This window comes from Rhodnius prolixus, unplaced genomic scaffold (assembly GCF_049639745.1).
Source record: "Rhodnius prolixus isolate KJV_2025 unplaced genomic scaffold, Rpr scaffold_10, whole genome shotgun sequence".
NCBI lineage: Eukaryota > Metazoa > Arthropoda > Insecta > Hemiptera > Reduviidae > Rhodnius > Rhodnius prolixus.
This window is the reverse complement of record NW_027411615.1, coordinates 732,387-756,190: the sequence shown is the minus strand read 5'-3', so window position 1 is coordinate 756,190 and position 23,804 is coordinate 732,387. Positions and strand designations below refer to the sequence as shown.

The following is a 23,804-nucleotide window of genomic DNA, read 5'->3' as shown; positions in this document are numbered from 1 at the left end:
GTCGCAATAATGAGCGTAATATTTTCTTAAAAATGGTAGTAAAGGATATGAGCTTTTGGTATTATTCATTTCTATTTTTCGTGTTCGAAATGTTGTCAAAACTACAGAATTTCTAGTTCCCTCTTCATCGGGCGGGAAAAGTACGGTTGATCTAATTTGGATTAATATAGAATCTTTGTCTTACATATATGATATGAATTTGTTAGATAATTATAATTTACACGACCACAAACCTTGCCAATTACATATGATTCTGTACAATAATATAGCCAATTATAGTGGTAGTAAAAGAAATAGAAATAATAATAGTGATGAGTATTGTGCGAATAAAAGTAACATTATTAAATCAATTAAATGGAATCAGTATCAGTTGCAAGAGTTCCAAAAATATATGAGTGAAAACCGTAATATATATTATAATAGTGACAATAGTGAACTTCTCTATAATAACATTGTAAGTACCATTTATAGTTCTGTAGAGGCTTGCAATATGAGGCAAACCAGAAACTTTGTGCCTCGGTCTAGAGTAAATTATAACGCTAAATGGTTTGATCAAGATTGCAAAAAACTAAAGTATGAAACCCGTATATCTTTAAAGAAATGTAGAAAATTAAATTACTCCTCTGAAGCCTTGCTTGAATATATTACAATTAGAAATAAGTACAGAGCTCAAATTACCAAAGCGAAAAAATCATTTGAAAACGAAATTACTAATGATCTGGCAAATGTTAAAAATTCTCAGCAATTTTGGTTTACAGTAAGAAAATTAAGGCCAACTAAGTGCCAAACAAATGAAATTAGCGTAGACACATGGTATAATGTTCTATCTTCCTTTTATATGGCAAATATTCCTATAAAAAACAATTTCTATAGTGTCACTGATCCATATTTAGATGGTGATTTTTCATCAGAAGAATTTCAATATGTTTTAAATAAATGTAAAATTAACAAAACCCCTGGCCCTGATGGCATCCCTTATGAAATTTATAAAAATCTACCACCGGAATGGGAACATTATTTGTTAAACATGTTCAATGTAATATACAGCACTGAAATTGTTCCGAAGGAATGGTCAGACACGTTGATGTTGTTGTTATTTAAAAAAGGTTGTAAAAATGTCCCAGAAAATTACAGGGGAATTTCCTTAATAAATACGGTAACTAAGTTATTCACTTCTTTAATTGCTACAAGACTAATGAACTGGGTGGAATCTAATAATCTACTTCCAGAAGGGCAATCGGGTTTCAGGCGGGGACGCTCTTGTATTGATAACTTATTTGTGTTAAACACTACTGTAAGCATTCATTCACATCTAAAACATAATTACTTATATGCCATATTCATAGACTTCCGTAAAGCATTTGACTCAATTAAACATGACTATCTATGGCAGAAATTATATTCACTAGGTATTAGCGCCAAAATAATTAGACTGTTGAGTAATCTCTACGAACATGCAAACTTAAAACTAATATTAAACAACCAAATATCTGACTGGAAAGTACAGGTCACCCAAGGCGTGCTTCAGGGCGAATCTCTGTCGCCACTATTATTTTGTCTTTTCATATCGGATTTTGAAAATTTTATAAGGTCACGTAATCTAATAGGAATAAAAATAGAAGAAAATATCGATATTCTCAGCCTCTCTTTCGCGGACGATATAGTTTTATTTGCAGATTCGCGAAGTGACGCAAATCAGAAATTGAAGTGTGTTTCAGAATATTGCAGAATCAATTCGTTAGAGTTGAACGCTGATAAAACAAAAATAATAGTATTTCGACGCTCTCCTAAAATGAAAAGAATCTTGCCCGTCTATTATGAAGGAAGCGTAATTGAGTATGTAAACCAGTTCACATACCTGGGTATTCCATTCAGTTCGACCGGAAAATTCGCAATAGCTGCTAAGCAGTTAACAAACAGAGGTCTCAGTGCAACTTCTGTTATCAATAAAATACTAATATCAGGTAAATCAAATAGCTGGGATTCAAAATTAAAATTATTTAATTCTATAGTAGGTGCAACTGCATTGTATGGTTCAGAAATCTGGTCACTTAGGTACCTTCCACAAGTTGAGAAAGTATTGACTATGTACTTAAAACGACTTCTCCTACTACCGTACAATACCCCTAATTACCTCGTAATGATAGAAACTGGAAGTGTACCATTAATTGTTGACATAGTTTCAAGAATTATTAACTATTTGTCAACTATCCTTAAAATGCCTGATCCTAGATACCCAAAAATTTGTCTTATGCGACTGAAACAGATGCATGAAAGTGGTTCGGAGGAATACAATTGGTACTCTCAAATCTCAAATCAGTTTTCTCTTATTGGCATCGATGTTAGTACTCAGATTGAACGTGATTCAGATCTGATTAAGAATAAGCATATTATTTTAGAAACACTAAAAAATCATTGTCTCAGTTTGAGTATCGATAGGTGTATTAATTCTTCTTTTAGTTCCGTTTTCAGAAAAATTAGCACTCTAGGTTTAGGTGAAAATTACATAACTTGTAGAAACTTAATCCATAAAACTAGAATAATAGCACAGATCAGATTAGCCGGCAATAGTAATTTATATATTCTACATAAAGGAAATAAATACCTCCTGGATTATCTAAATTTATGTACAATCTGCAATATGAAGAAAGAAGAGGATTTGAATCACTTCTACTTGCATTGTCCTATTTACAGCTCGCTCAGAAAACATTACATAGATAAATACATAGAGGGTACCAATTGTGGACTGTCCGAACTTCTTACCATAGATAATTTGATGAAAATTAATGATTTATATTACTACACTATCGGAGCTTTTAAGTTGCGCTCTTTTATTATTAATGAATAGCTAATATTATTAGTTAATGAACAGAATGAATAAATTTATTGAATTTCAATTGGAATAATAATATGTATCTCATGGTTTCCTTGGCCAGTAATATTTATTTGGTTGTTTAATATCTGTTAAAGTCTTCATTTCAGTTATATTGTAGTTATATTCATGTTTACTTTGTTTTATTTTAGATTTTGTATCTCAGTAGCTTGGCTTTTTATTTTTGTTTTTTATAATTTTAAATGTTACAGGTACTTATTTCTGTTTTTTTCTTCTGGTATAGTAAAGTGTTATTTAATTTACAAATTTTTCTGTTAAAAAAAAAAAAATGAACGCAAACTCCTTGCTAAAGGGTCTTGTAACCTTTATAAGCAATAAATATATTGTATTGTATTGTATTGTATTGTAGTTCCCTCTGACCTAATGAGTTTATCACTTTTTCTAGCTAGAATTTTCAAAGCACGTTTAGCCTGTTCACCGGCTAGATTCATTGTTGAGATTCTAGGTAGATCCGCAAAAATGCGGGACTTAATGGTGTAGTATTTCAAAGGTTTTTTATTTTATTTTTATTTTTTTACTCTCATGTGCAATTAGAATCTCTGACTCAATGTTGTGCAACATTTGTACTGAAGACGTGGTCTGCACTCTCATTAATTTTATTTGGACAACCTTACTAACTATTAACGGATTGGAAACCTGCAAATTATACAGTGAGATAATTTTCGAAAACCAGAATTAAGTCCCATGTAAACAAGTCACAGAATGAATGAACCCGAATAAATCTTAGCACCGTGTCTGTGTTTTTTTTTACCTTCTTGGCGAATCGCAATGTTCCTGAGAGATACACCTTCGAATCCATTCACGAAGTTGAATATTGCAATATCGGGGGCCATGTTCTAAATCTAAGATCAAAGTTGGATCATAGATATTATTATTATTATTATTGAAGAATAAAGCCATAAAGGACTCGGGCCTTGTACAAGTTTATGCAATCAGCCCTGTCTTGCGCCTTCTTTTTCCACTTTTGACGCCGTTTTTCCTTAGGTTCTCTTGAATATAACCAGCCAACGCAAGCATGCCCTTCTTCTAAGACGGTAACTCCTCTCGTCAACCATAATCTTTCATTCATTTCTATTCCATCCAATGGTGCCCATCCTTTTTTACTTCCACTTAGTAATGTTAATATAATTCCTTATTAGTTCATAAACGACGGACTATTTACCATATTCGGCTAAAAAAGTACTTTACGTTCTCAGACTCCAAGCAAGCAAGCATTTGTGTTTGTTAACACCCATATCTAGATTCTATACGTAACTATCGAGCTGTTATTTTACAAAGTTATATTGGTATTTGTGCCCTGACAGACTTCTAGAACGAAACACATTTGTCGGTGTAAAAAGACATGTTAATCTGAAACTTAACTATGCGGATCACATTATTCCAAAGTTCCTTATCACCAAAGTAATTACCATCTAGTGCACAATTATAATAAAGGAGCCCAACGTAAGCTTTGCTATTTAATCTATGAAACTGGCTAGTGTGGTAACACGTACCAGCTGCTATACTTACCAGCTGATATAAATATTTCATATTTTTATGTTGCTATAGTTACCAGCTGATATAAATATTTCATAATTTTATAAGTTAATTGATTATTTACTTAAACGATATGTGACAGGCTTAAAATATTTTTATTTGAACATATTAATTCCTTAAATAGGAATAATTGAATTTTGAATTATTGAATAAGTGAATTTTGTTAGTTAATTTTTCCTGTATAAAGCTGAGAATGAAACACAGAAAAATTTATTTTTCTACTTTTGTCATAAAACTTGATAACAATTATTTATTCGCTTGCACGATGAGAAAATGCTAATGCGTATAAATAGATTACATTTCAAAATATTTTTTTGGGGGCCCCCTCCCGGAGGTCCTATTATGGCTGACCAAATTGAGAATAACAAAACAAAAATACAAATAAATGTCTAGTAGCCAATCTGAATCGTTTAAACAAGCGATTGGATTCAGACTTCTTGCCAGACTCAGAAAAAGCTGCAAACTTTATTAAACATAATTTGTTCAATTTAATATATTTATAATTAAAAAGAAAAATTACCTTAATATAAAGTCGTCTTCAAAACCATTCTTTCAATTGAGCTTAATCTAGTACAATGCCCCCTTTTGAACCTGAAATTCCAATTAATTTATGTTAAAACTAATTATATAATGTTCCTATTCAAAATTTGGAGCTTTAGGCCAATTAAAAATTGTGATTGGTCAGGTACATAGAAGGGAACATTGACTACAGTATTTAGGTTTTTGGATTGAAGGGATTGGATGGGATTAAAGTTTGAATTGGATTGGTTGCCCCTTATAGTTTACGTACGTAAATAGTGAGTAGTTTACTTTTGTTGCGTAGCGTCAGTTTCTAACAATTTTTTTTAGAGTTTTCTTTAATAACTAATTTGTATCTTTCATTGATTCAGTTAGTTTGAGTGGAATATGGGGATTCCAAGTGAGTGAGTCGTTTGTCGAGATATGATCTTGTCGACTCCAAGATAACGTTCGGAAGAGGGATGTGGTTGAAGTGTTGAAAAGAGATGATTCCGGGGTTTAATACGAAGACTACATACTTGGATTTGTGTTGATTAAGCTTGATAGGCTACGGCAAAACTTCTTAATATACTTTTCTAGGTTATTTATTGAATTTATAAAAAACTTTTTTCTTTTTTTCTTTTACAAAGAAAACGATAATTTTTTAAAAAAACAAAGTAAATACTTTTGTTACATATTTATGTGACAAGTTTATTTAAGATAAACTGTCGTAATTATATAATTGCCTCTATTATAATTATTTATCTATAAAGTGAGAGGTCTTCAGCACCTGATGTGTAAATGTTTGCGTATTGTTAGATGTTTGAATTTAAATATTTGTCTAATTTTATGGTGGGTTGGGTATTTTTTAAAATTACATAGTATATTACATTACATTTAGCTTGAATTTACAAAAGTAAACTTGGCATTATAAAAAAACATGAATAGATAAAAAAAAAGTCAGTTAAATTTTTAATATGATATTATATTCAAATGATGAGATTAGAACCTCTCAAATGATTTGAGAGGTTAGTGTTTAGCCGGGAGGACGACGGCTTGTGGGTGTTAAAGGCATGGCATGATGGTGAGTCGCTTGTTGATAGAAGCAATCTTGTCCACTTTTGGACTATTATTGTACCACCAGCAATGTTGTCGATGCAAATTGTTCAGGAAATACACAATCATGTGGCCGGTCATTAGGTCCCTTTCTAGTTTTTAAACTCCCGTATGTGCCGATAACTTCTTTGGCTTTTCTGTTCTTATATGTTATAATACCTTTATAAACATTTGAAATTATGAAATTCAAATAAGTATTTTGATTATGTAGATTTGGTTTTCTCTTTTCTTAAAACTATTTCTCTTAAAAAGAATTATGGCATTAGTGCTTATGTTATATTTTTTACACCTTAATTGCGTTTTGAACTGCCTAGATCCCAGAACATGTCATAATGGATTGATTTTGCATATGTTTATGTCAAAATCGATTCTCCAAAAGTGTCAATCAATATTCTGAATCGATATTTCCAATTCTTTCGATTGGCTGTATGCAACCTACTCACTAAAGTGTCGTACCATGAGTTTTACACAATTCATCAAATAAATTTCAAAATGAACCTGAGTTTAAAGCAAATTTTGTGACCGAAAGTGCGAATCTCTTGAAGAAAGCTCCTTTTTTGCCATTGTGTAACTTTAATGAAGTTTTTGAGGGGAATTTTGGGGGTCTAATCGCAAGTACTTGTGCACTTGTAAAACGAGGAATGACAAAAAACATTTTCTGTACTGTGGAAAAATAATGGAAGATGGGGCTTACATTACATTAACTTACATTTCAATAGGTCCTCCAAGCTAATGGAAGTTTACCAACTTCTGTTTTGTTAATTATTGTGCACTATAGCCAAACAGATGTATTGATCACTGATTAATCAGCATCTCCACATGATTAAAAACTCACCATGATTCTTTTAGTGAAGTTCTATGAAGAGCGGTGGTGACGACAGATAAGGGTAACCATTTCCTTGTACTAACTCACCTTTCCTCTTTACAATACTTCTCCAGATTAAAGAGACAAGATGATTCTAGGCGGGGTAAATTTCCTTAGAATACCCGAGAAGCCAAGGAGAAACGGTAAGTGGGATAAAACTACCTGGTACAAACTCAAACCACCATCCAATACTCTCCAGATATTCTCGAGGAATGGTTCCCCAAAAATAAGAAGTTGAGAAGGTTCGAGGGAAAGTTTTTTCCTTCTAACCCTAGTGATTACTAAAAGGAAGGATTATTTTCTCAAAGGGAATCCCAGGGGAGCGGTGAGCCGGCAATCTAGTGCTAAACCCACTAACTCTGCAGACCCTATGTATACTGAAAATGTGGCCCAGTGCTGGATAATAGGAGGTGTCAGTGTAAGTGTTCGTGTTGTTAGACTGGGATACACGCGGGGACATCAAGACCCCTGAAGAAGTGGTTAAACTACTTCCCCCTAAAGGATAAACTTTTATTCATTAAAAATTAAGTTACACGATGAAATGGATCTACTGCCGAAATCTTGAGATGGTTGAGATTGGGTTTTCTGGAACCTTGAAGGTATAGCGAATAAGAATTCGTTCACTTTCTAAATCTGTTGCCAACCACTTATTGAATGTAGTGTAATGTCCTAAAAAGATCATGCTTGGTCTCACATCCTCTACGTATCATACAAAAGAAAACTTTAATGAACTTGGGAAATATTGAAATTCTTTATCTACCTACAATCAAGACTTAGTTCCATCCGACTCCCGAAGGCATGTCTGTGGTTTGTAAGTTGAGATTGCAGCTACTCCTGACCGGTAGTTTGAATTATTTATTTTCATTCTAAACCCAAGGAATATTATTGACAGAGCTTAGCACTGACTAATAGATGGCTGGACATCAACTCGCCATGGTCTTTATGTCTTACAACGTACGTACAAAAGACACACAAAAAATAATGAAATATTATTATCCAATTCAAGTAGAAAGTTTATCAATCACAATAAGGCAGTAATTGCAGTGCGAGAAAGATATCGAGAAATTCACATTTATTTTACGAAACAGAAGTTCTAAAAGACTATTTTTTGGTAGACTTCCAATTTAATAATTTTGCGTAACATTGTACTTAAGTAGGCAGAAGGAAGCGATTCATTAACAGATCGGAACACTGGCTGAACAGTGCTGAATGTATGCATCAATTTTGTAAGCTAGTTGTTATGCCAGAAATGACATAATTTTCTTCGTTGCATGCTCAGAATATCAAATCAGTAATCTTGAGAGAGGCTAGTTTTTTTTTTTTTGCGGATATACTCTAAAAGTTATAGCTCGATTTTGATGAGACTTAAAAGGTTATGGTCCCTCTATGGTTACTTGTCCTACCTTGGGATCATTTGGTTCTGTTTATTATTTAGGGAATAATTTCAAAGTCCAGGTGGTTCCATAAAGGAAGTCTGTTAGCTCAAAATTCAATTTAGGGTGCCCCTAGATAAAACTCAAGTCTTCCAAACAGAAGTTCTGGCAATGAAGAAAGCTTCTAAGTTACGACTTTTCATAGAAGGTTTCTTTATGATAATTTTGAGTTAGTCAGGCTAATTGAAGTTTCTAACGACAAAACTGATTTAGAGCAATAGGAAAGTGAAAGAACCACTACTTCTAGATCCAAACAGGACTTAGCCTTTCTAGAAGCGTTTGTAGGGATTTGAGATTTTTAAAAGCAAGATTTGCTACAAAGTAATAACACAAAAATTGGCGTAATCAAGGAGAATATAGACGAAGGACAACAAGTAGTTTAACATGGGTTTCTTTTGTTAAAGTTCCTCTTTCCTTAAAGATGATGGTGGATCTCTGCTAAATGGATACAGTAATTTGCTCCAGCAATGCCCGAACTTTCGTAGGCTACTTGACGGGCAATTACAGACTGTGAAAACACCTATATGGGTCTGTGAACGCATAGCATTTGTAGATTTTGCCAGGAATAGGTGGAAACAGTACTGCAAGAGTTTTTTCATTATAAAAAAGATGTGGCTCACGAGAGTTTGGCTCTTCGGATAAGAAAATATCCATTCCTTCTAACTCTGCCCATGGACAGGACTGGAGGAGGTGCCAAAATAGTCCCAAGGGCTCCCTCACCAATTCACATAGCATCTAATACTCAATCCTTATCCAGATATCACAAAACTTAATAGCCTGAAAGGTCTCCTTTCTTTTTTGTCTCAATAACGAACAAAGAAATATTACTCAGCTCCGCCATATTGAGATGTCAAATCTTGTACCCAGTAATGTGGACATCAATCAATACTTCAAACTAAAACCAACCTTTCCTTTTTGTGTATGTGTCATGAATCAATACATGAACAATTTTCTCTCAAAAGAAGTAAAACAATTTTAATTCAGTAATCTTAATTTTTCAGATTGAAAAAACAGGTCGGCGAAAAAGTATTCATCCTCTGAAAAAAGGGAAAATTATAAAATTTGGTTGGCTTGAAGGAGTTTATGTAAGTAAAAATTTTGTATTTAAGTGCAACCGGAACAATGTGCAGTTTTATCTAATGTAAATGTTAATGTTGGCTAGTTACTTAATAAAATTTAGACATTTTATGCAATTAATATAATTATTGAATAATTTTAATTAAAAAAAGAATAAAGAAAAATTAAAATTTTAAAATAGATCTCACTGTTAATTAAAGTAAATTAACCGACGAAATAACATTATACTGAATACTTAAAGCAATATGTTTGTTCTTTTAATTTATTTATCTGGTATTGAAATTAAATTGTTGGAGGTACAGTAATTCAAAAACTGCATTCCAAAATGTTTCACAAATTGAAAATTCCTATTTCTAGCATCTGTTAAATAATCCGCTTTATGTTTAATTTTATACGAATTACAAGTATATAGTAACTGCCATTTAAGACAATTTTTGGAATTTGTTGAAGTAATTAGAATATTTATTTAACTAATTTTTATCGACTGTATCAAGTAATTTATTAAATCGATGTTTCAGATGAGATGTTTACTTAATATCTGGGGTGTAATGCTCTTTCTACGACTGTCATGGGTAATAGGTCAAGCTGGAATTGGTCAGAATACTACTATTTATAATTACAACTATTCATTTGTAACAATCAACAATTTAATGCTTAATTTTATGCCATAGTATTTAAAAATATATTTTGTATATTTTATAGTGGAAGGAATCATAGTGATATGCCTATCAAATTTAGTAACTCTGGCCACCACCCTTTCTATGTCGGCCGTAAGCACCAATGGCATAATAGAAGGAGGTAAGCAATCATCTTATCGCCCATATGTATTCCATTAACACCATTTTAGTCCCTAAATTGAATCCGGAGCAAAATCGTTTGTTTAAAATATGTCCCGTTATATTTATTGCCTTCTACATCCTGTTTAATAAAAAAATAATAATGATAAGTCTGATTTGGAACAGATGAGGTTACTCTTACCAATGAGGTTTATAAAAAACAAAATGGCAGTTTTCGATTCAAAAAATTCAAAAAAAAGGAATGTTTTTTAGTATCTTTTGGGGTTGTTTATTAAAGTTACTATTGATGAGACGTTTGATCAAGGCTTGCTGAGGAAACTCAAGTTAGCTCTTCCATCAACATACTATAATCATCTTTGTAAAAGACTTCTTTCATTATGTATAAACAATATTATGTATGCAAAAGAATAGGCCACTACCAAATCGACAAAACAGCTGCATTTGACCCAGCAACTACCCGTCAATCTCCTGAACTGTTCTGAATAGCTACTAAACGAACACCAAGCCGTTTGCGTTTGGCAAAAACATCCTTTCTCTGATTCTACAGTTTTTTTTTGTCTCAGTAGTGAGTAAAATAGTAAGTGGTAAACTTCGGACGTTATCTTTTTAAAAAATTGGCAACTAAAAGACTGTTTATATAGGAGACATAGTTATGTAATAGAAGGAAGCCCTGAAGAGTCTAAAGATTAATACAATGTAGGGTTTGTAAACATCTGATGAATGGCCAAAGAAGTTGTAGTTGAAACACATTCCTTATTTTTTTTATATTTGTGTTATTACACAAATTGGGTCTTGCTTCGACGGTTTTTCTTCAAAAAAGTTTTAGAGAACACCATCTAGTTCCTTGATGTTACACCAGTTGTGCTGGAATCGATCTTATACTGATGAAGGTTTGTCGTTTGAAGCCTCAAGAGCTTCAAAAAATCCTTTATAAACTAGAGTGACTGTTTCGGTTGAGGATTTTTTCCAATTACACTTCTGCACAGAATATCTCTTGGGTCCGAAAGGTTGAACAATAATTGATTAACTCTCCAGAACAAACAAAACAAAACAAAAAAATCTGTTAATTTCCTAGTGGTCCAGAACGAAGCACACTTTAATGTAATTGTATTCCATATAAAGACACTAATATAATAAAAGAAATTAAATTAAAAAGAAAAAATAGATTATTAACAATACATTTTCCATTTAGGTGGCGTTTACTACATGATCTCAAGATCGCTTGGACCTGAATTTGGTGGAGCCATTGGATTGATGTTTACAATAGCCAACTCAGTGGCCGTTTCCATGTACATCGTTGGCTTTTGCGAATCTTTACAAGATCTAGTGAGAAGTTTTGGTGGAACCATATTAGACAATGGTACCAACGATATTCGAGTTGTTGGCGTTGTTACTTTGGTCGGCATTCTTGTATTGGCTTTTGTTGGAATGGACTGGGTGACAAGGGTATTTATTTATTTTCTTCTTCTCTTTGTAAAATTAAGTCGTATAAAGTAGTAGATGTTGGAGGTGCTACGTGCTATAAGTCCTCGGTAACTTATCTACTGTGGCTTACTCGAAGTTTATTCATAGAGTAACTTGTCAGCAAAGTTTAATGTTGAAAAATGTTTACTTGAGAATCCACGAGTATCAGCTTGTTGCATTTCGGATGAGCGGGTGTTAGAAGTCTAAAACACTGATTTGGAGTTCGGATAATGTCAATAATCAGAGTATTGTTCATAGTTTTTGATGGGCAATTTATTAAAAATGAAACCTTACAAAAGGAAGAAAAAATATTGCCAATTCCAGTAATAATTTAAAAAGAAAAAGCATTACTTTACTTTTAATAACTTCAACATATACACATATTTCAGACGCAAATGTGTTTGCTGATGGTATTGATTGCATCACAAATTGATTTTGTCATTGGCAGTTTAATAGGACCTAAAACTGCTTTAGAAGAGGCTAAAGGTTTTGTGGGATATAATGGTAAGTACGAGTACAATGTTGGGTTGCTGTTGTAGAAGGTTTTATTATTGAAAATGTTATTTATTTACTTTACTTTGTTTTACTTTTTCCAGCGGATGTATTTAAGGAAAACCTAAATTCAAATTATAGATATTTTGAAGGAGTGGAACATGATTTCTTTTCAGTATTCTCCGTGTTTTTTCCAGCGGTGACCGGTATTGTGGCTGGAGCCAATTTATCTGGAGATTTAAAAGTAAGATATTTGTTTTAATTGTTAAATTTTTAAGCTGTTTTAAAAGTACGGGTGAGCAAAACAATTTGAGATAAAAAGGATATCAGTACGATGATTAACACTGATTTAGTTAGATTGGAAGCTTTCTTTTGCACACTTAGAATACGTTTATGTTTTTCTCAAACTGGAGAGCACTTCTCATTACTATGGGCAGGAGATTCCCGTTGAGGCAGACTTCACGATAAATTGATCTAAGAGAAAGGAATCTCGTTATGAAAGCGCCGCCATAAAATGGCTGTAGACTATTTTCCAACATTGGACCTTTAAAAAAAACGGCTGAACATTTAAAAGCTGCCCTAATTTTCCATCTCCAACTTTTCTGTTTCACGGACTGCTGTCATTTCAGTTGTGAGTCCTAAAGATTCTAGAGAATTATAGAACACCAGCTTCTTTAATAATTCTATGACCTAGGATACCCAATGGTACTTAGACTCAGTAACATCAGTACAAAATTCCAATAGTATTCTTAAGCATAACCTGGATAACCCACTAACATCCACAGTCCTGAACAGTTTTATCTACCCGAAAACCACATTTTAAAACTTTCCGTGCTAAAAGAGTGAGAAGCGGAAACGTATGAAGAATAATGATAAAAATTGAAAGCAACATGATAAAAATTAATTATTTTACAATAATGATAATTTTCTTGGTACTAATATTCATTTTCAGGATCCAAGTGTAGCTATCCCTAAAGGAACATTATTAGCTATAATTACAACATTTTTATCATATATCTCCTATGCGTTTATGATGGGCGGATGTGTACTTCGAGATGCCAGTGGAAATGCATCATTGTTGCATAATATGAGTTTCCATGAGACGCCAATACCGGAAAGATGGGATGATCTAAAAGAGTGTAATAATACTTGTAGATATGGTCTTCAAAATGATAATCAGGTTTGATGTAATTAAAAAAATATATTCTATTTATGAATATTATTTTAATTAGTGAATTAACGAAAAAAAAAAAGAACTTAAGTAATTGATTGGGCCAAACTAATTATAGGTAATGGAGTTAGTATCTTTGTGGGGTCCGTTAATTTATGGAGGATGTTTTGCTGCCACGCTGTCTTCAGCCATTGCGAGTCTTGTTGGAGCTCCGCGAGTTTTACAGGTAAAATTAGAAAAAAAAAAATATGGTTATATAGATGAATTGATAATTGAAGATAGAAAATTGACTATGTTTTACCAATTATTTTACAGGCTTTAGCAAAAGATAAATTGTATCCATTTATTGGCTTCTTTTCTAAAGGTTACGGCGCCAATAATGATCCAATTAGAGGTTATGTTTGTGTATTTGTGATCGCGTTTGGATGTATTCTTATAGGTAATGTATAAGTAAATTAAATTTAATTATTATAATTTTCATTAATTGAAAATTGTTAACCAGTTTAAAGACCAATAATTGACTATTAGGGCAATTATGCAATTAGGGCGCCACGGTAGCCGAGCGGTTAGAGGCGAGACCTGCGAAGCTAATATGTATTGTGGTACTGGGTTCGATTCCCGGTCTGCAGGCCTTGGATTTTATTTAATGTTTAATATGAGAAATTTACAGTAAAGTATGTTTGCTAGTCGCCTCCGTCCACGACACCTAATTGGTAGTTGGACGTTAAGCCCCGCCTAAAAAAAATAGGCGATTACTTTACTTTACTTACTTTAGCTTTGCTTGAAGTTCACTCCCAAAACTTGCAATACAAAAACTGAGACCTCAAAATCTTCGAAGCTAGTATTCTAAATTCCTCATCAGATTTACCTTTTACTTGAGTCATTAACTGAATGTACGACCCACCTCAATATCGAAACCTTAATTAAATTTTAATTTCTTTTCTTTTTTTATTACAGGTCAATTAAACTACATTGCGCCATTGCTATCTAATTTCTTCTTAGCCGCCTATGCACTTATCAATTTCTCCGTATTTCACGTATCTTTGTCCAAAAGTCCAGGATGGAGGCCGTCCTTTAAGGTGGAATAAAAAAAAAAAGTGAATCTGCAAAAAATCTTTGCTTTTATCAAGTATTTTTTTTTTTGAAGTTTTTTTTTTAAACTTTATAAGTTAAATTTTATATTTATTGCTTAAAATCACTTATGTAAAAAAAAATTTAACCGGTTTGATGAAACCAAATTCTTAATAGTATGTTACTAAATATTTATAAATTTTTCTTATATATTTTTATTTTATGTCCAGTACTACAATGCTTGGGTGAGTCTGTTGGGAACACTCCTCTGCATCGCTGTAATGTTTCTCATTTCCTGGTGGACAGCTTTGGCCACATTTTTCGTAGTGGTCACCTTGTACTTATATGTATCTTATAGAAAGCCAGGTAATCACGCAGATTTTTTCTATTAATTAATTTTGAAATCTATAAAAAATTAAGGTAGCCAGCCACATGGTGGTCTACGTAAGACTAATCAAAATGAACGAACATGGTCTCTTAAGTGATTTCGCTTCCGTACTAACATCATCATGTTGAAAAATATTTTTACCTAGATGAGATAAAATTATCTGAACTTAATAGTAATTAATTAAGTCCAAACTATTTGAAAATTAATTCGTACATTGTTTGATTCCGCCATCATCTGAATAATGACGTATCTGTTTTACAGAAGTAAACTGGGGATCTTCTACGCAAGCACAAGCTTATTATTTTGCATTACGTTCAGCACTTGAACTGAACAAAGTCCAGGAACACGTGAAAAACTATAGACCACAACTGTTAGTGCTTTCAGGCATGCCCGGCTATCGGCCTGCTTTAACAGATTTCGCAAATCTTATTACAAAAGGCAAATCACTTCTACTTTGTGCCATGTTTATAAAGGTATTTAGTTATTATTTTAGCAGAATTTCTCACAGAGAGTATTGTTGAACTTTACGAATTATACAATTCCTGTTTTCATATTAACGAGAGAGTTTTCTGTTTTTTTAAAGGGAACACATTCACGGCGAATACATGAAGTAATTTCATTAAAAGCGTACAAATGGTTTGAGCAGCATAAGGTGAAAGCTTTTTTCATTCTTGGCGAAGATAAAGGAGCAGGCGAAGAATATGTGGCCAAATCATTAATGACATTGTCAGGATTGGGTAAACTGAAACCTAATACAATGCTTATGGGCTACAAAAACGATTGGCAAACTTGTCCTAAATCAGAACTAGATGCATATTTTTCCCTTATTCAGTAAGTTTGAATTCATTGTTTTTTTTGCGCGGATAGTTTAAGCACAGTGTTCCAAGAAGTTAATGGAATGAATGAGGCCAGGCCCAGTAAGAAAATTCTTCTGCTTAATTAATGTATTATATAAATTGCGGAACTGATGCCAAACTGAAGTAAAAGGGCTGTTAATAATGATTTGTTGATAAAGATGGTAAAAAGTTACGATGAAGTCACAAAGTTTTATAACGCTATAGAAAACTGGCCCAAGGAGACCGAGAATGTGCTAATTCAAATCCAGTTTCCTCTCCTAAGAACCCCCAGGAGCTGGTAGTTGGCGGTAATCACTCCCTGAAGCTAACATTCCCCTTCTCCCACATTCTTAGAGAGGATACATCCACCTCCATGAACGGTTATAAAATCAGTCTAGAAGTCTACTTGAAAAGAGTCAAGCAAAGAAAGTTATGCCTAATTCTATTTCCATACTTGATATAAAGAAGTGCCACATCAAAGCATCGCGTTACACCGATTACGGAACTCTGGAATGTATCATTTTTTAGTTTTTCTTATTCCTCTTAAGAGGAAATATTGCCTTGTGCAGATTTTTTCTAAGAAAATATGTGTTTTGTACAACCATGGGTATACGAGGTGTGTTCAATAAATAAGGTGAATTTTCAAATTTCGCGGGCTACGTACATCGAATTACGAATGTTTTTTTTTTTATGTTGGTACACTTGTCTCGAACATATTTTCAAAGTTGTAGCTATATAGCATGTTTAGTTTGTTTGTGAGAGGCATAAATAAGGCAAGTGTTTTGCGAGTTCGGCGATTTTCTTCTGTCGAAAAAAATGGATCAACGAAGTTGCATCAAATTTTATGTAAAAAATGGAATTAAGTGCTCAAAAACACTTGAAATGTTGACAGTGTCGTACGGTGAGAGTACTCTGGGTCAAAAAAAGGTTTACAAGTGTTACAAGCTTTTCACAGAAGGTCGAGAAGATGCGAATGACGACGCTCGCCCTGGACGCCCCAGTACATCAACAACCGATGAAAATGTTAAGAAAGTAAAGAAAATTGTCATGAAGACTCGTCGAATCACAATTAGAGAAGTTGCTGAGGATGTCGGCATATCGGTTGGCACATGTCATGCAATTTTTTCGGAAATTTTGGGCATGAAGCGTGTGGCAGCGAAGTTCGTTCCAAAATTGCTGAATTTTGATAAAAAAAAAAACCGTCGCATGAGCATCGCTCAGGAATTGTTGAATGACATTATCATGCCTCAGCCACCGTATTCACCAGATTTGGCGCCCTGTGACTTTTTCCTGTTCCCAAGATTGAAGAGACCCATGAAAGGACGGCGTTTTGCGACGATTGAGGAGATAAAAACCGAATCGCTGAGAGAGCTCAAGGACATACCAAAAAGTGCATATCAGAACTGTTTCGAGGATTGGAAAAAACGCTGGCACAAATGTATTATATCTGAGGGGGACTACTTTGAAGGAGACCAAATAAAAATCGATGAATAAATAAATATTTTTTGAGAAAAATGAAAATTCACCTTATTTTTTGAACACACCTCGTATAGTATTCTATCAATTAAGTCATTCAGCAGTTTTAATAGTTGAAAATGGATGTATAATTTCCTTCACTAAACCTGATGAGACAATCATCTCTGAAGATAATTGAAACTCTGAAATTTATTAGAAATAAACAAAAGAAACTTGCCTCACTTTAAGTGAGATTGTGGATTTCTGACTTTTTTTCACTGATAAAATACTTTAGTATCAGCCTAAATAATCCTTTTGTCAAGTTTGAAAAGTATCTTTTTAAAAACAAAAAATGAAATTATGGATAGAAATCCACTTTTTAACAAAAGACTTTTGCGAACAATTTATGTATTTGATTAGAAATTTAACCCTAAAAACTTATGATTTTTAGATTAATTTCCAAACAGTATTTTGATCTAACAAATATTTTAAGTACTTTCGAGATATATTTTTAACACTAAACCTACCACGACCGGTCAATTGACTGTTTTTTAAATTTGATTTAAATTTTCTAATTACAGCGTCATCATACCGCCATTAAACTTCACGACTTTTCCTAAAATATGTATACAATTGTTTTTTTAATATTCACTTCTTTTCCTAATATTTTATTTTTGAGAAAAATTTGTAGTCCCTCTTAACTACCGCAACCGGTCATTTGACCGGCTGAATATTTTCATTTTATTTACTTATTATTAATATTTTATTTTATTTATTTATTTATTTTTGTAACAGAATTCTCTCAAAAACTCAATTTGATAATGCATTTATCGGATTATTGTTTGCATGTGGTGCATATGAGGCGAAAAATGTACGATATTGCCCTTTTCTATGGAACAAAAATAGGGACGAGCATTCTTCTCCAACACTATGAGCAGAAATGTATAGACGGAAGTTTTGAGGTTTATTCGAGTGGATCAAAGAAATAATCGTTTACAAACCGATAAATTTGCTTTGATTTCTAAATTTTGGAACAAATTCGTTGAGAACAGTCAAAACTGTTCTAACCAAGAGCATATATCTCTTCCAAGGACGTTTGTTCCCAACAAAGTCAAGATGCAGATTTACTCAGTACATGCCAAATAAACCGGACAAATTTGGTATCAAATCTTGGCTAGCCGTTCGATGCAATAAAAGGCTTTCCATTTTTGGGAAAACGTGAAAGCAGGGAACCTATAGTTCCGCTTGGGGAGTTTGTCGCTCTGAAATTAGCAGAAATGTATACAGCTCGTGGGAGAAATATAACCGTGGAAAATCTCGGAGATGGTCTCAACTAATAGTTTTCAATATCCTAGATTTAGCCCCGGCATAAATCCATGGATTTTGTATAAAAAAACTACCGGAAGTGAAATTTCAAGGCAAAATTTGTGTTACCATTGCAAAAGCATGACAAATATTAGTACACGAACAAATGGTCGGAAAATGGCCAAATAAGATACTGTAAAGGCAATAATAAGACTAAAAAATGCTGTCTAAAATGTAAATAGTAAGTATGCGGGAAATTTGCAATTGAGAAGCCTATAATTATAAAAAATGATGCATAAAAGAGTAAAATCTACGAGATTTATTTTTAATCAAAAGAAACTATGCTTTTTCGTAGTTAAATAATTATTATCTTCATTCTAAAATAAGAAATTTAAGTGATTTTAAAGTCCGGTCATTTGACCGGTCAGGGTAGGAATAGTTATGCATAAATGTCGGTAGGTTTAGTGTTAAAATAACATTTACATTTTCTAGCGCGGCTATGGACAGCTTTCTGGCCGTAGGCATATTACGTATGAAAGACGGTCTGGATTATTCTGACCTCATAGAAGATCCAGATTCTATTGTCATACCCGCTTTATTGAAAAAAGAGGAAGAAGTGAATCTGATGAGAAATGTATCCGGTGGTCAGCTGTCTTTAGGTAAGCAATGTTTTTTTTTTTTTTGGTTTTGGGTTTAGTTGATATAATTTTGAAAGGGGGGGGAAGAACAAAATGGCTGGAATCCTGTTCATTTCTTATAAATGCAGGTTTATATTAAAAGCTACTGAAAAATCATCTGTAAAAGAGAGGAATATTTTTGTTTCTACAATGTTGTCACTTTACAGGTACTAAACCAAAGCAACAACAGAATTCCTGTAAGCCTGATATTATTTTTCTCTTATTTAACCAACTAATTTAATTTAAAAGATTCTATAGTAATCTAAAACCAGAAAATTAAACATTTTTCTAGAAAATAATTTTAACAATTACTAAATAAAGTAAGATACTAACAAAGCTTAACATAGTTATTGGGTTTTTTGTTCAATGTTTTAGTTTAAAGTCGTACATTACTAATAACTAATCAAGGTTACAGGTTAAGATCATTGTTAGAGCTTTGATAATGCTTTTAGCAATAACTACACTTCTTTTGAAACTTTCGAAAGTAATTACTTAATAAATCGCACTTTAAATTGGGCAATGTTTGGATGAAAACAGAAGTAATAACTCAAAATCATTCTGTACATCCATATTTTTCGTCATAATATTTAATGAAAAATAGATGGAATAAATAGTGAAACAAATAGTATTCCCCCAGGTACACCAGGATTAGGCCAATCAGAAGAAGAAGAAGAAATTGAGGAAGAAGAAGAAGTGGAAGAGGAAGAAGAAGACAGTACCAGTGTCAAAGAAGAGGACATGTTTAGAGGAATTAAAGGCGAACCACTCTCAACGCACCATCTACATGCAATCACTAACTTCAGACGAAGGCAACCTAAAGGTTTCATTGATGTTTGGTGGTTATATGATGACGGAGGTAAAAAATTCAGTGATACAATTTTTATTTATATGAGAAATGTTAGATGATGACGATTATCTTTTCTGTTTCAAGGTTTAACACTTCTAATTCCTCATATATTAAGCACAAGATCTCATTTTTCTGATTGCAAATTAAGAATATTTTCATTGGCGAATAGATCTGATGAACTAGACAGAGCTCACAGAAAGTATGTATATAAATAAATTAATGATTTATAATTTGAATTACTCATTTTATAGAGAACGATGGAAACTGCTTTTTGCTCTTTAATTGTAAATTAATATTGAAAACAGGTTTAGAACGCGTGTAAAAATAGCCTGAGATTTAGCGCAACCGAAGTGTGCGTCTGAAAGCACTTTCTGTAGCCCCACATAGCTCTAAATGGCAATAGGAGACTATTCAACTCTTCACAGCATTCTTAGTTGTGATAAAATCACTTACTCTAGAAAACGTTTAGGGAAAACGGAGTGCGCCAGCATTTAGGGATATCTCGTCCCTGTATCCATCACATCCATATTCTCCAAAACGCATCCCAGATATTCTGAAGAATACTTCACCAGATTTAAAGAAACTGAGAGGCTTTTAGGGAGGATATTATCCTCCCTGTAACCGAAAAATAGTCGTAGGTGGCAGGAGCTGCTACATAAAATAAATTTGAACTTTGGACTGCAAGACCAGGTGCTGTTTACAGCCAAGATTCCAAAATAAAAATAAAAAAATTTATTCTCTACCGTGCGTTCGGCCTGGCCAGTGCCTGCTTATGTTATCTATCGTCTGTGAGTTCTATATTTTTATTATTATTTTGTATCTAGTATAAGTTTTCCCTTTGTATGATTATTTTCCTTAATTAAAGGTATTTTGTCGTTTGGTTCATTAAGCACAAGAGAAAATTTTATTTTACTCCCTATCGCCCCGGGTGATTGTCTCCAGGACCCTCCCTCCTCTCACCAGTGAGCTATCCCGCCAGAGGCACCCTTAAGGGTATTTTTCTTTTGAGGCTGGTTAGGGATATCGTCTCTGATAGCTTCGGCTATCTGGCGCCCGCAAGGATACCGCACCTAGCCGGTCACATCCCTTCCCAGCAATATCTGGTATCTATCCAAGCCTTGTATGGAAGACCTAGGAGGAGAAGGGAGCCAGCAGTTATGGATAACCCATTTTATACGCAACAAGCTCCAAGCTCTTAAAATTTAACTGGGTGATACTACGGCTTGCTCGGGAGGTGTTGAATCCTCGCATTTTCCTTTGTAAATCTACAGGCACTGCCTCAGTTAGGGAACTGGCCCTATGAATGATTCTACAAGTCTATCATCTCTCTTAATGCAATTTAAGATAACTTTTTTGTTTACCTAATTTCTGTATTAATTTAAATTCCAGTTTAGCTGCTCTACTATCCAAGTTTAGAATTGATTACAGCGATTTAATAATCATTCCAAATATAACCAAAAAAGCCAAGCCGGAAACGCAAAAAGAATTTGATGAGATTATAAAAAATTTTAGAAAAGAACCAACAACAAACAAAGGTTTGCATAGTTAAAAAAAATGAATGTATTTTTTTTAATTTCATGTTTTTTTGTGTGTAAAACACTTAATTTTTATTAAATTTGTATTAACATTGATTGATTATGTGTAGGACATGTTGAACACAATTATATTTCGGATTCAGAACTTAAAACCCTTGAAGAGAAAACCAACAGACATATGAGGTTGAGGGAACTGCTTAAGGAATATTCTAAAGATTCCGTTTTCATTGTGATGTAAGTCAAGTAAATAGATTTTCCTCAAATACATAATTGAATAAGATCAAACGGAAACACATGTTTTTGAAGAACTCAATAAAGTATGTTTACGTTTGAACAAAATATCTCAAAAATTAAAAACAGTAAGTTTAACCTATAAATTACGTTTGGGTACCACAAGGTATTGAAACGTAATTAGGGTTTTGGGTCCTGAAACTTGCTATCTGAGTCTCCCCACTGGGTGTCCCCACAATGCTGTTACATCGATACAGATAATGGGCTAAAACGTTTTTTTTTCGTCCTGGAAACCACAAAACTTGAATTCCGATGTTAACTTATATTTTATACAATATTTAAAACATTTTGAATCTACCAATAGATAGTGCTGCTATTCTTTCCCTGCCTAGTTTCTCCTTTTGCATTGAACAGACTTGTTTTTATAATGAAGGAATCTAATCTAGAATTCTAACCTTTCAGACCCATCATGAACCGAGGGATCCCTTTAACTTCGGCTGTTACTAGTTTTTCCCCAGCTAAATTAGTCACATTTTCAAATTCCAATTAGCATCGTACTGTTAAATGATGAAAAATTAAAGTTTTTGAACCGCTACTAATTCTTCTTTTTTTTTTAAATTAAATTACAGAACTCTGCCAATGCCTAGAAAGGGTACAGTTTCAGCACCGCACTATATGGCATGGTTGGAGTTGATCACAGCGGGTATGCCACCAGCACTAGTTCTACGTGGAAATCAAACATCTGTGCTCACATATTACTCATAGTTGATGATGTAAAATATCGTCATAAAAGAAGGAACTTTGCCCATAAGTTTTTATAGCATCTGTATTTTAACAGATTGATAACATGTCTGTTATCTATGTGTGCAAAAAATAATCTCTATTAAGAGTTAGGATGTATTTTAAGTGAACATAAAATAAATATAATTATACTTAATAAGGTATTAAAATATTTCTAGTAACAATAGAAACTCAAAGCAATAAACGATTCTCCAACATTCTCAAGTTATTTACCAAGTTAACTAAAAAAAGACAAAAGTAGAATTTGAATCCCTAAAATGGTAGAATTGCTAGAGCATATTTATCGATAAACAAGCAATTAGAAGATTCATTAAAAATCTATTTCATTAAGGACACATATTATTAAGACATTGGATTAAGCTTTTTTAATACAAACGCAAAAGCCAAATTGTAGAGTCTGAATGTAAGGTTGTCAAATGGTTGGCAATTTACTGGGTTAGCCCATTATTAATTAATTTCATTTTGTAGACCTGCGCTTGTCTGATAATCTAGAAGTTCCTTTTTTTTCTTTACAATTAACAAGTGCATTTAATTAATCGCCAAGAATCTTCAAATTAAATTATAATGAAGAAGCAAGAGTCTTTCTGCCTAACATTTTTGATCAACTTTTTTTTGATAGTGCACCCCTTCTACTTTGGGGGAATAGACATTTAAAATTTATTAAATTAAAATGACTTATTAAAACAATAATAAAATTCTAATTATTTTAAAAGAGGCACCAAAATATTTTCCTACGTTAATAAAAAGTTATAAGCAGTTTTTACGGGAAAAGTTTTTCTTATTTAATATGGAATAAAAGTTTAAAAGATTTTCTTTAATTTAAAGGAAGTTTTAAATGAAAGTATTTTGCATATTTTTATTTTAATACTACCGGAGAATTGTTTGTTATATGAACAATTTTGTTGAATAGTTTTTGTTTTCTGTTTGATAATCCTGCAAAGCAATTGAAATTTAGCACTTTTTTGTACATTATGTCATGATCAATAAATGAAGTACACGAAATTTAGAATGTCTGTTGTAATTTTCCAAATTAAGCACAAAGAATTTTTTGTTTTACTAGATTCTCCAAACATTTTTTGAGAATTGAGAAGGCGTTTTTAACTTAAGGCAAAACATAGGTGTAATTTCAGGTCGCCAAATGTCTCAAAGTAGGTTTACCTAACAGACCGTTAGTAAGGTTTGGTTCCCTTTGATTATGTAAGGCAGATGTATTTTCTGTGAACAACCTCATATTGAGAGTGCTCTTTATCACTTTGTAAATGACCTTTATGATGGACTTCCAATATTAAGCAGTAGACCGTGATAAATTTAAGTCG

General features: G+C 32.9%; 1 protein-coding gene across 2 annotated transcripts in view; it reads left to right on the top strand.

Annotated features, from left to right (window-relative positions):
• LOC141457050 (bumetanide-sensitive sodium-(potassium)-chloride cotransporter-like) overlaps positions 1-23,419 on the top strand; it is a 30,648-nt gene extending 7,229 nt beyond the window's left edge. Inside the window, exons 2-21 of one of the 2 annotated variants that reach the window (XM_074133560.1) lie at positions 9,343-9,426; positions 9,937-10,012; positions 10,121-10,216; positions 11,408-11,661; positions 12,069-12,183; positions 12,276-12,415; positions 13,124-13,351; positions 13,461-13,568; positions 13,658-13,781; positions 14,300-14,421; positions 14,644-14,779; positions 15,063-15,274; positions 15,385-15,632; positions 18,890-19,056; positions 19,242-19,271; positions 19,712-19,930; positions 20,006-20,120; positions 21,311-21,456; positions 21,567-21,690; positions 22,317-23,419. In XM_074133560.1, coding sequence (XP_073989661.1) covers positions 9,343-9,426; positions 9,937-10,012; positions 10,121-10,216; positions 11,408-11,661; positions 12,069-12,183; positions 12,276-12,415; positions 13,124-13,351; positions 13,461-13,568; positions 13,658-13,781; positions 14,300-14,421; positions 14,644-14,779; positions 15,063-15,274; positions 15,385-15,632; positions 18,890-19,056; positions 19,242-19,271; positions 19,712-19,930; positions 20,006-20,120; positions 21,311-21,456; positions 21,567-21,690; positions 22,317-22,452 — 2,880 coding nt within the window. In that variant the 3' untranslated portion in view covers positions 22,453-23,419. The remainder of the gene's footprint in view (positions 1-9,342; positions 9,427-9,936; positions 10,013-10,120; positions 10,217-11,407; positions 11,662-12,068; positions 12,184-12,275; positions 12,416-13,123; positions 13,352-13,460; positions 13,569-13,657; positions 13,782-14,299; positions 14,422-14,643; positions 14,780-15,062; positions 15,275-15,384; positions 15,633-18,889; positions 19,057-19,241; positions 19,272-19,711; positions 19,931-20,005; positions 20,121-21,310; positions 21,457-21,566; positions 21,691-22,316) is intronic. The other variant, XM_074133561.1, reaches the window with a different exon arrangement.
• The last annotated feature ends 385 nt before the right edge of the window (positions 23,420-23,804 follow it).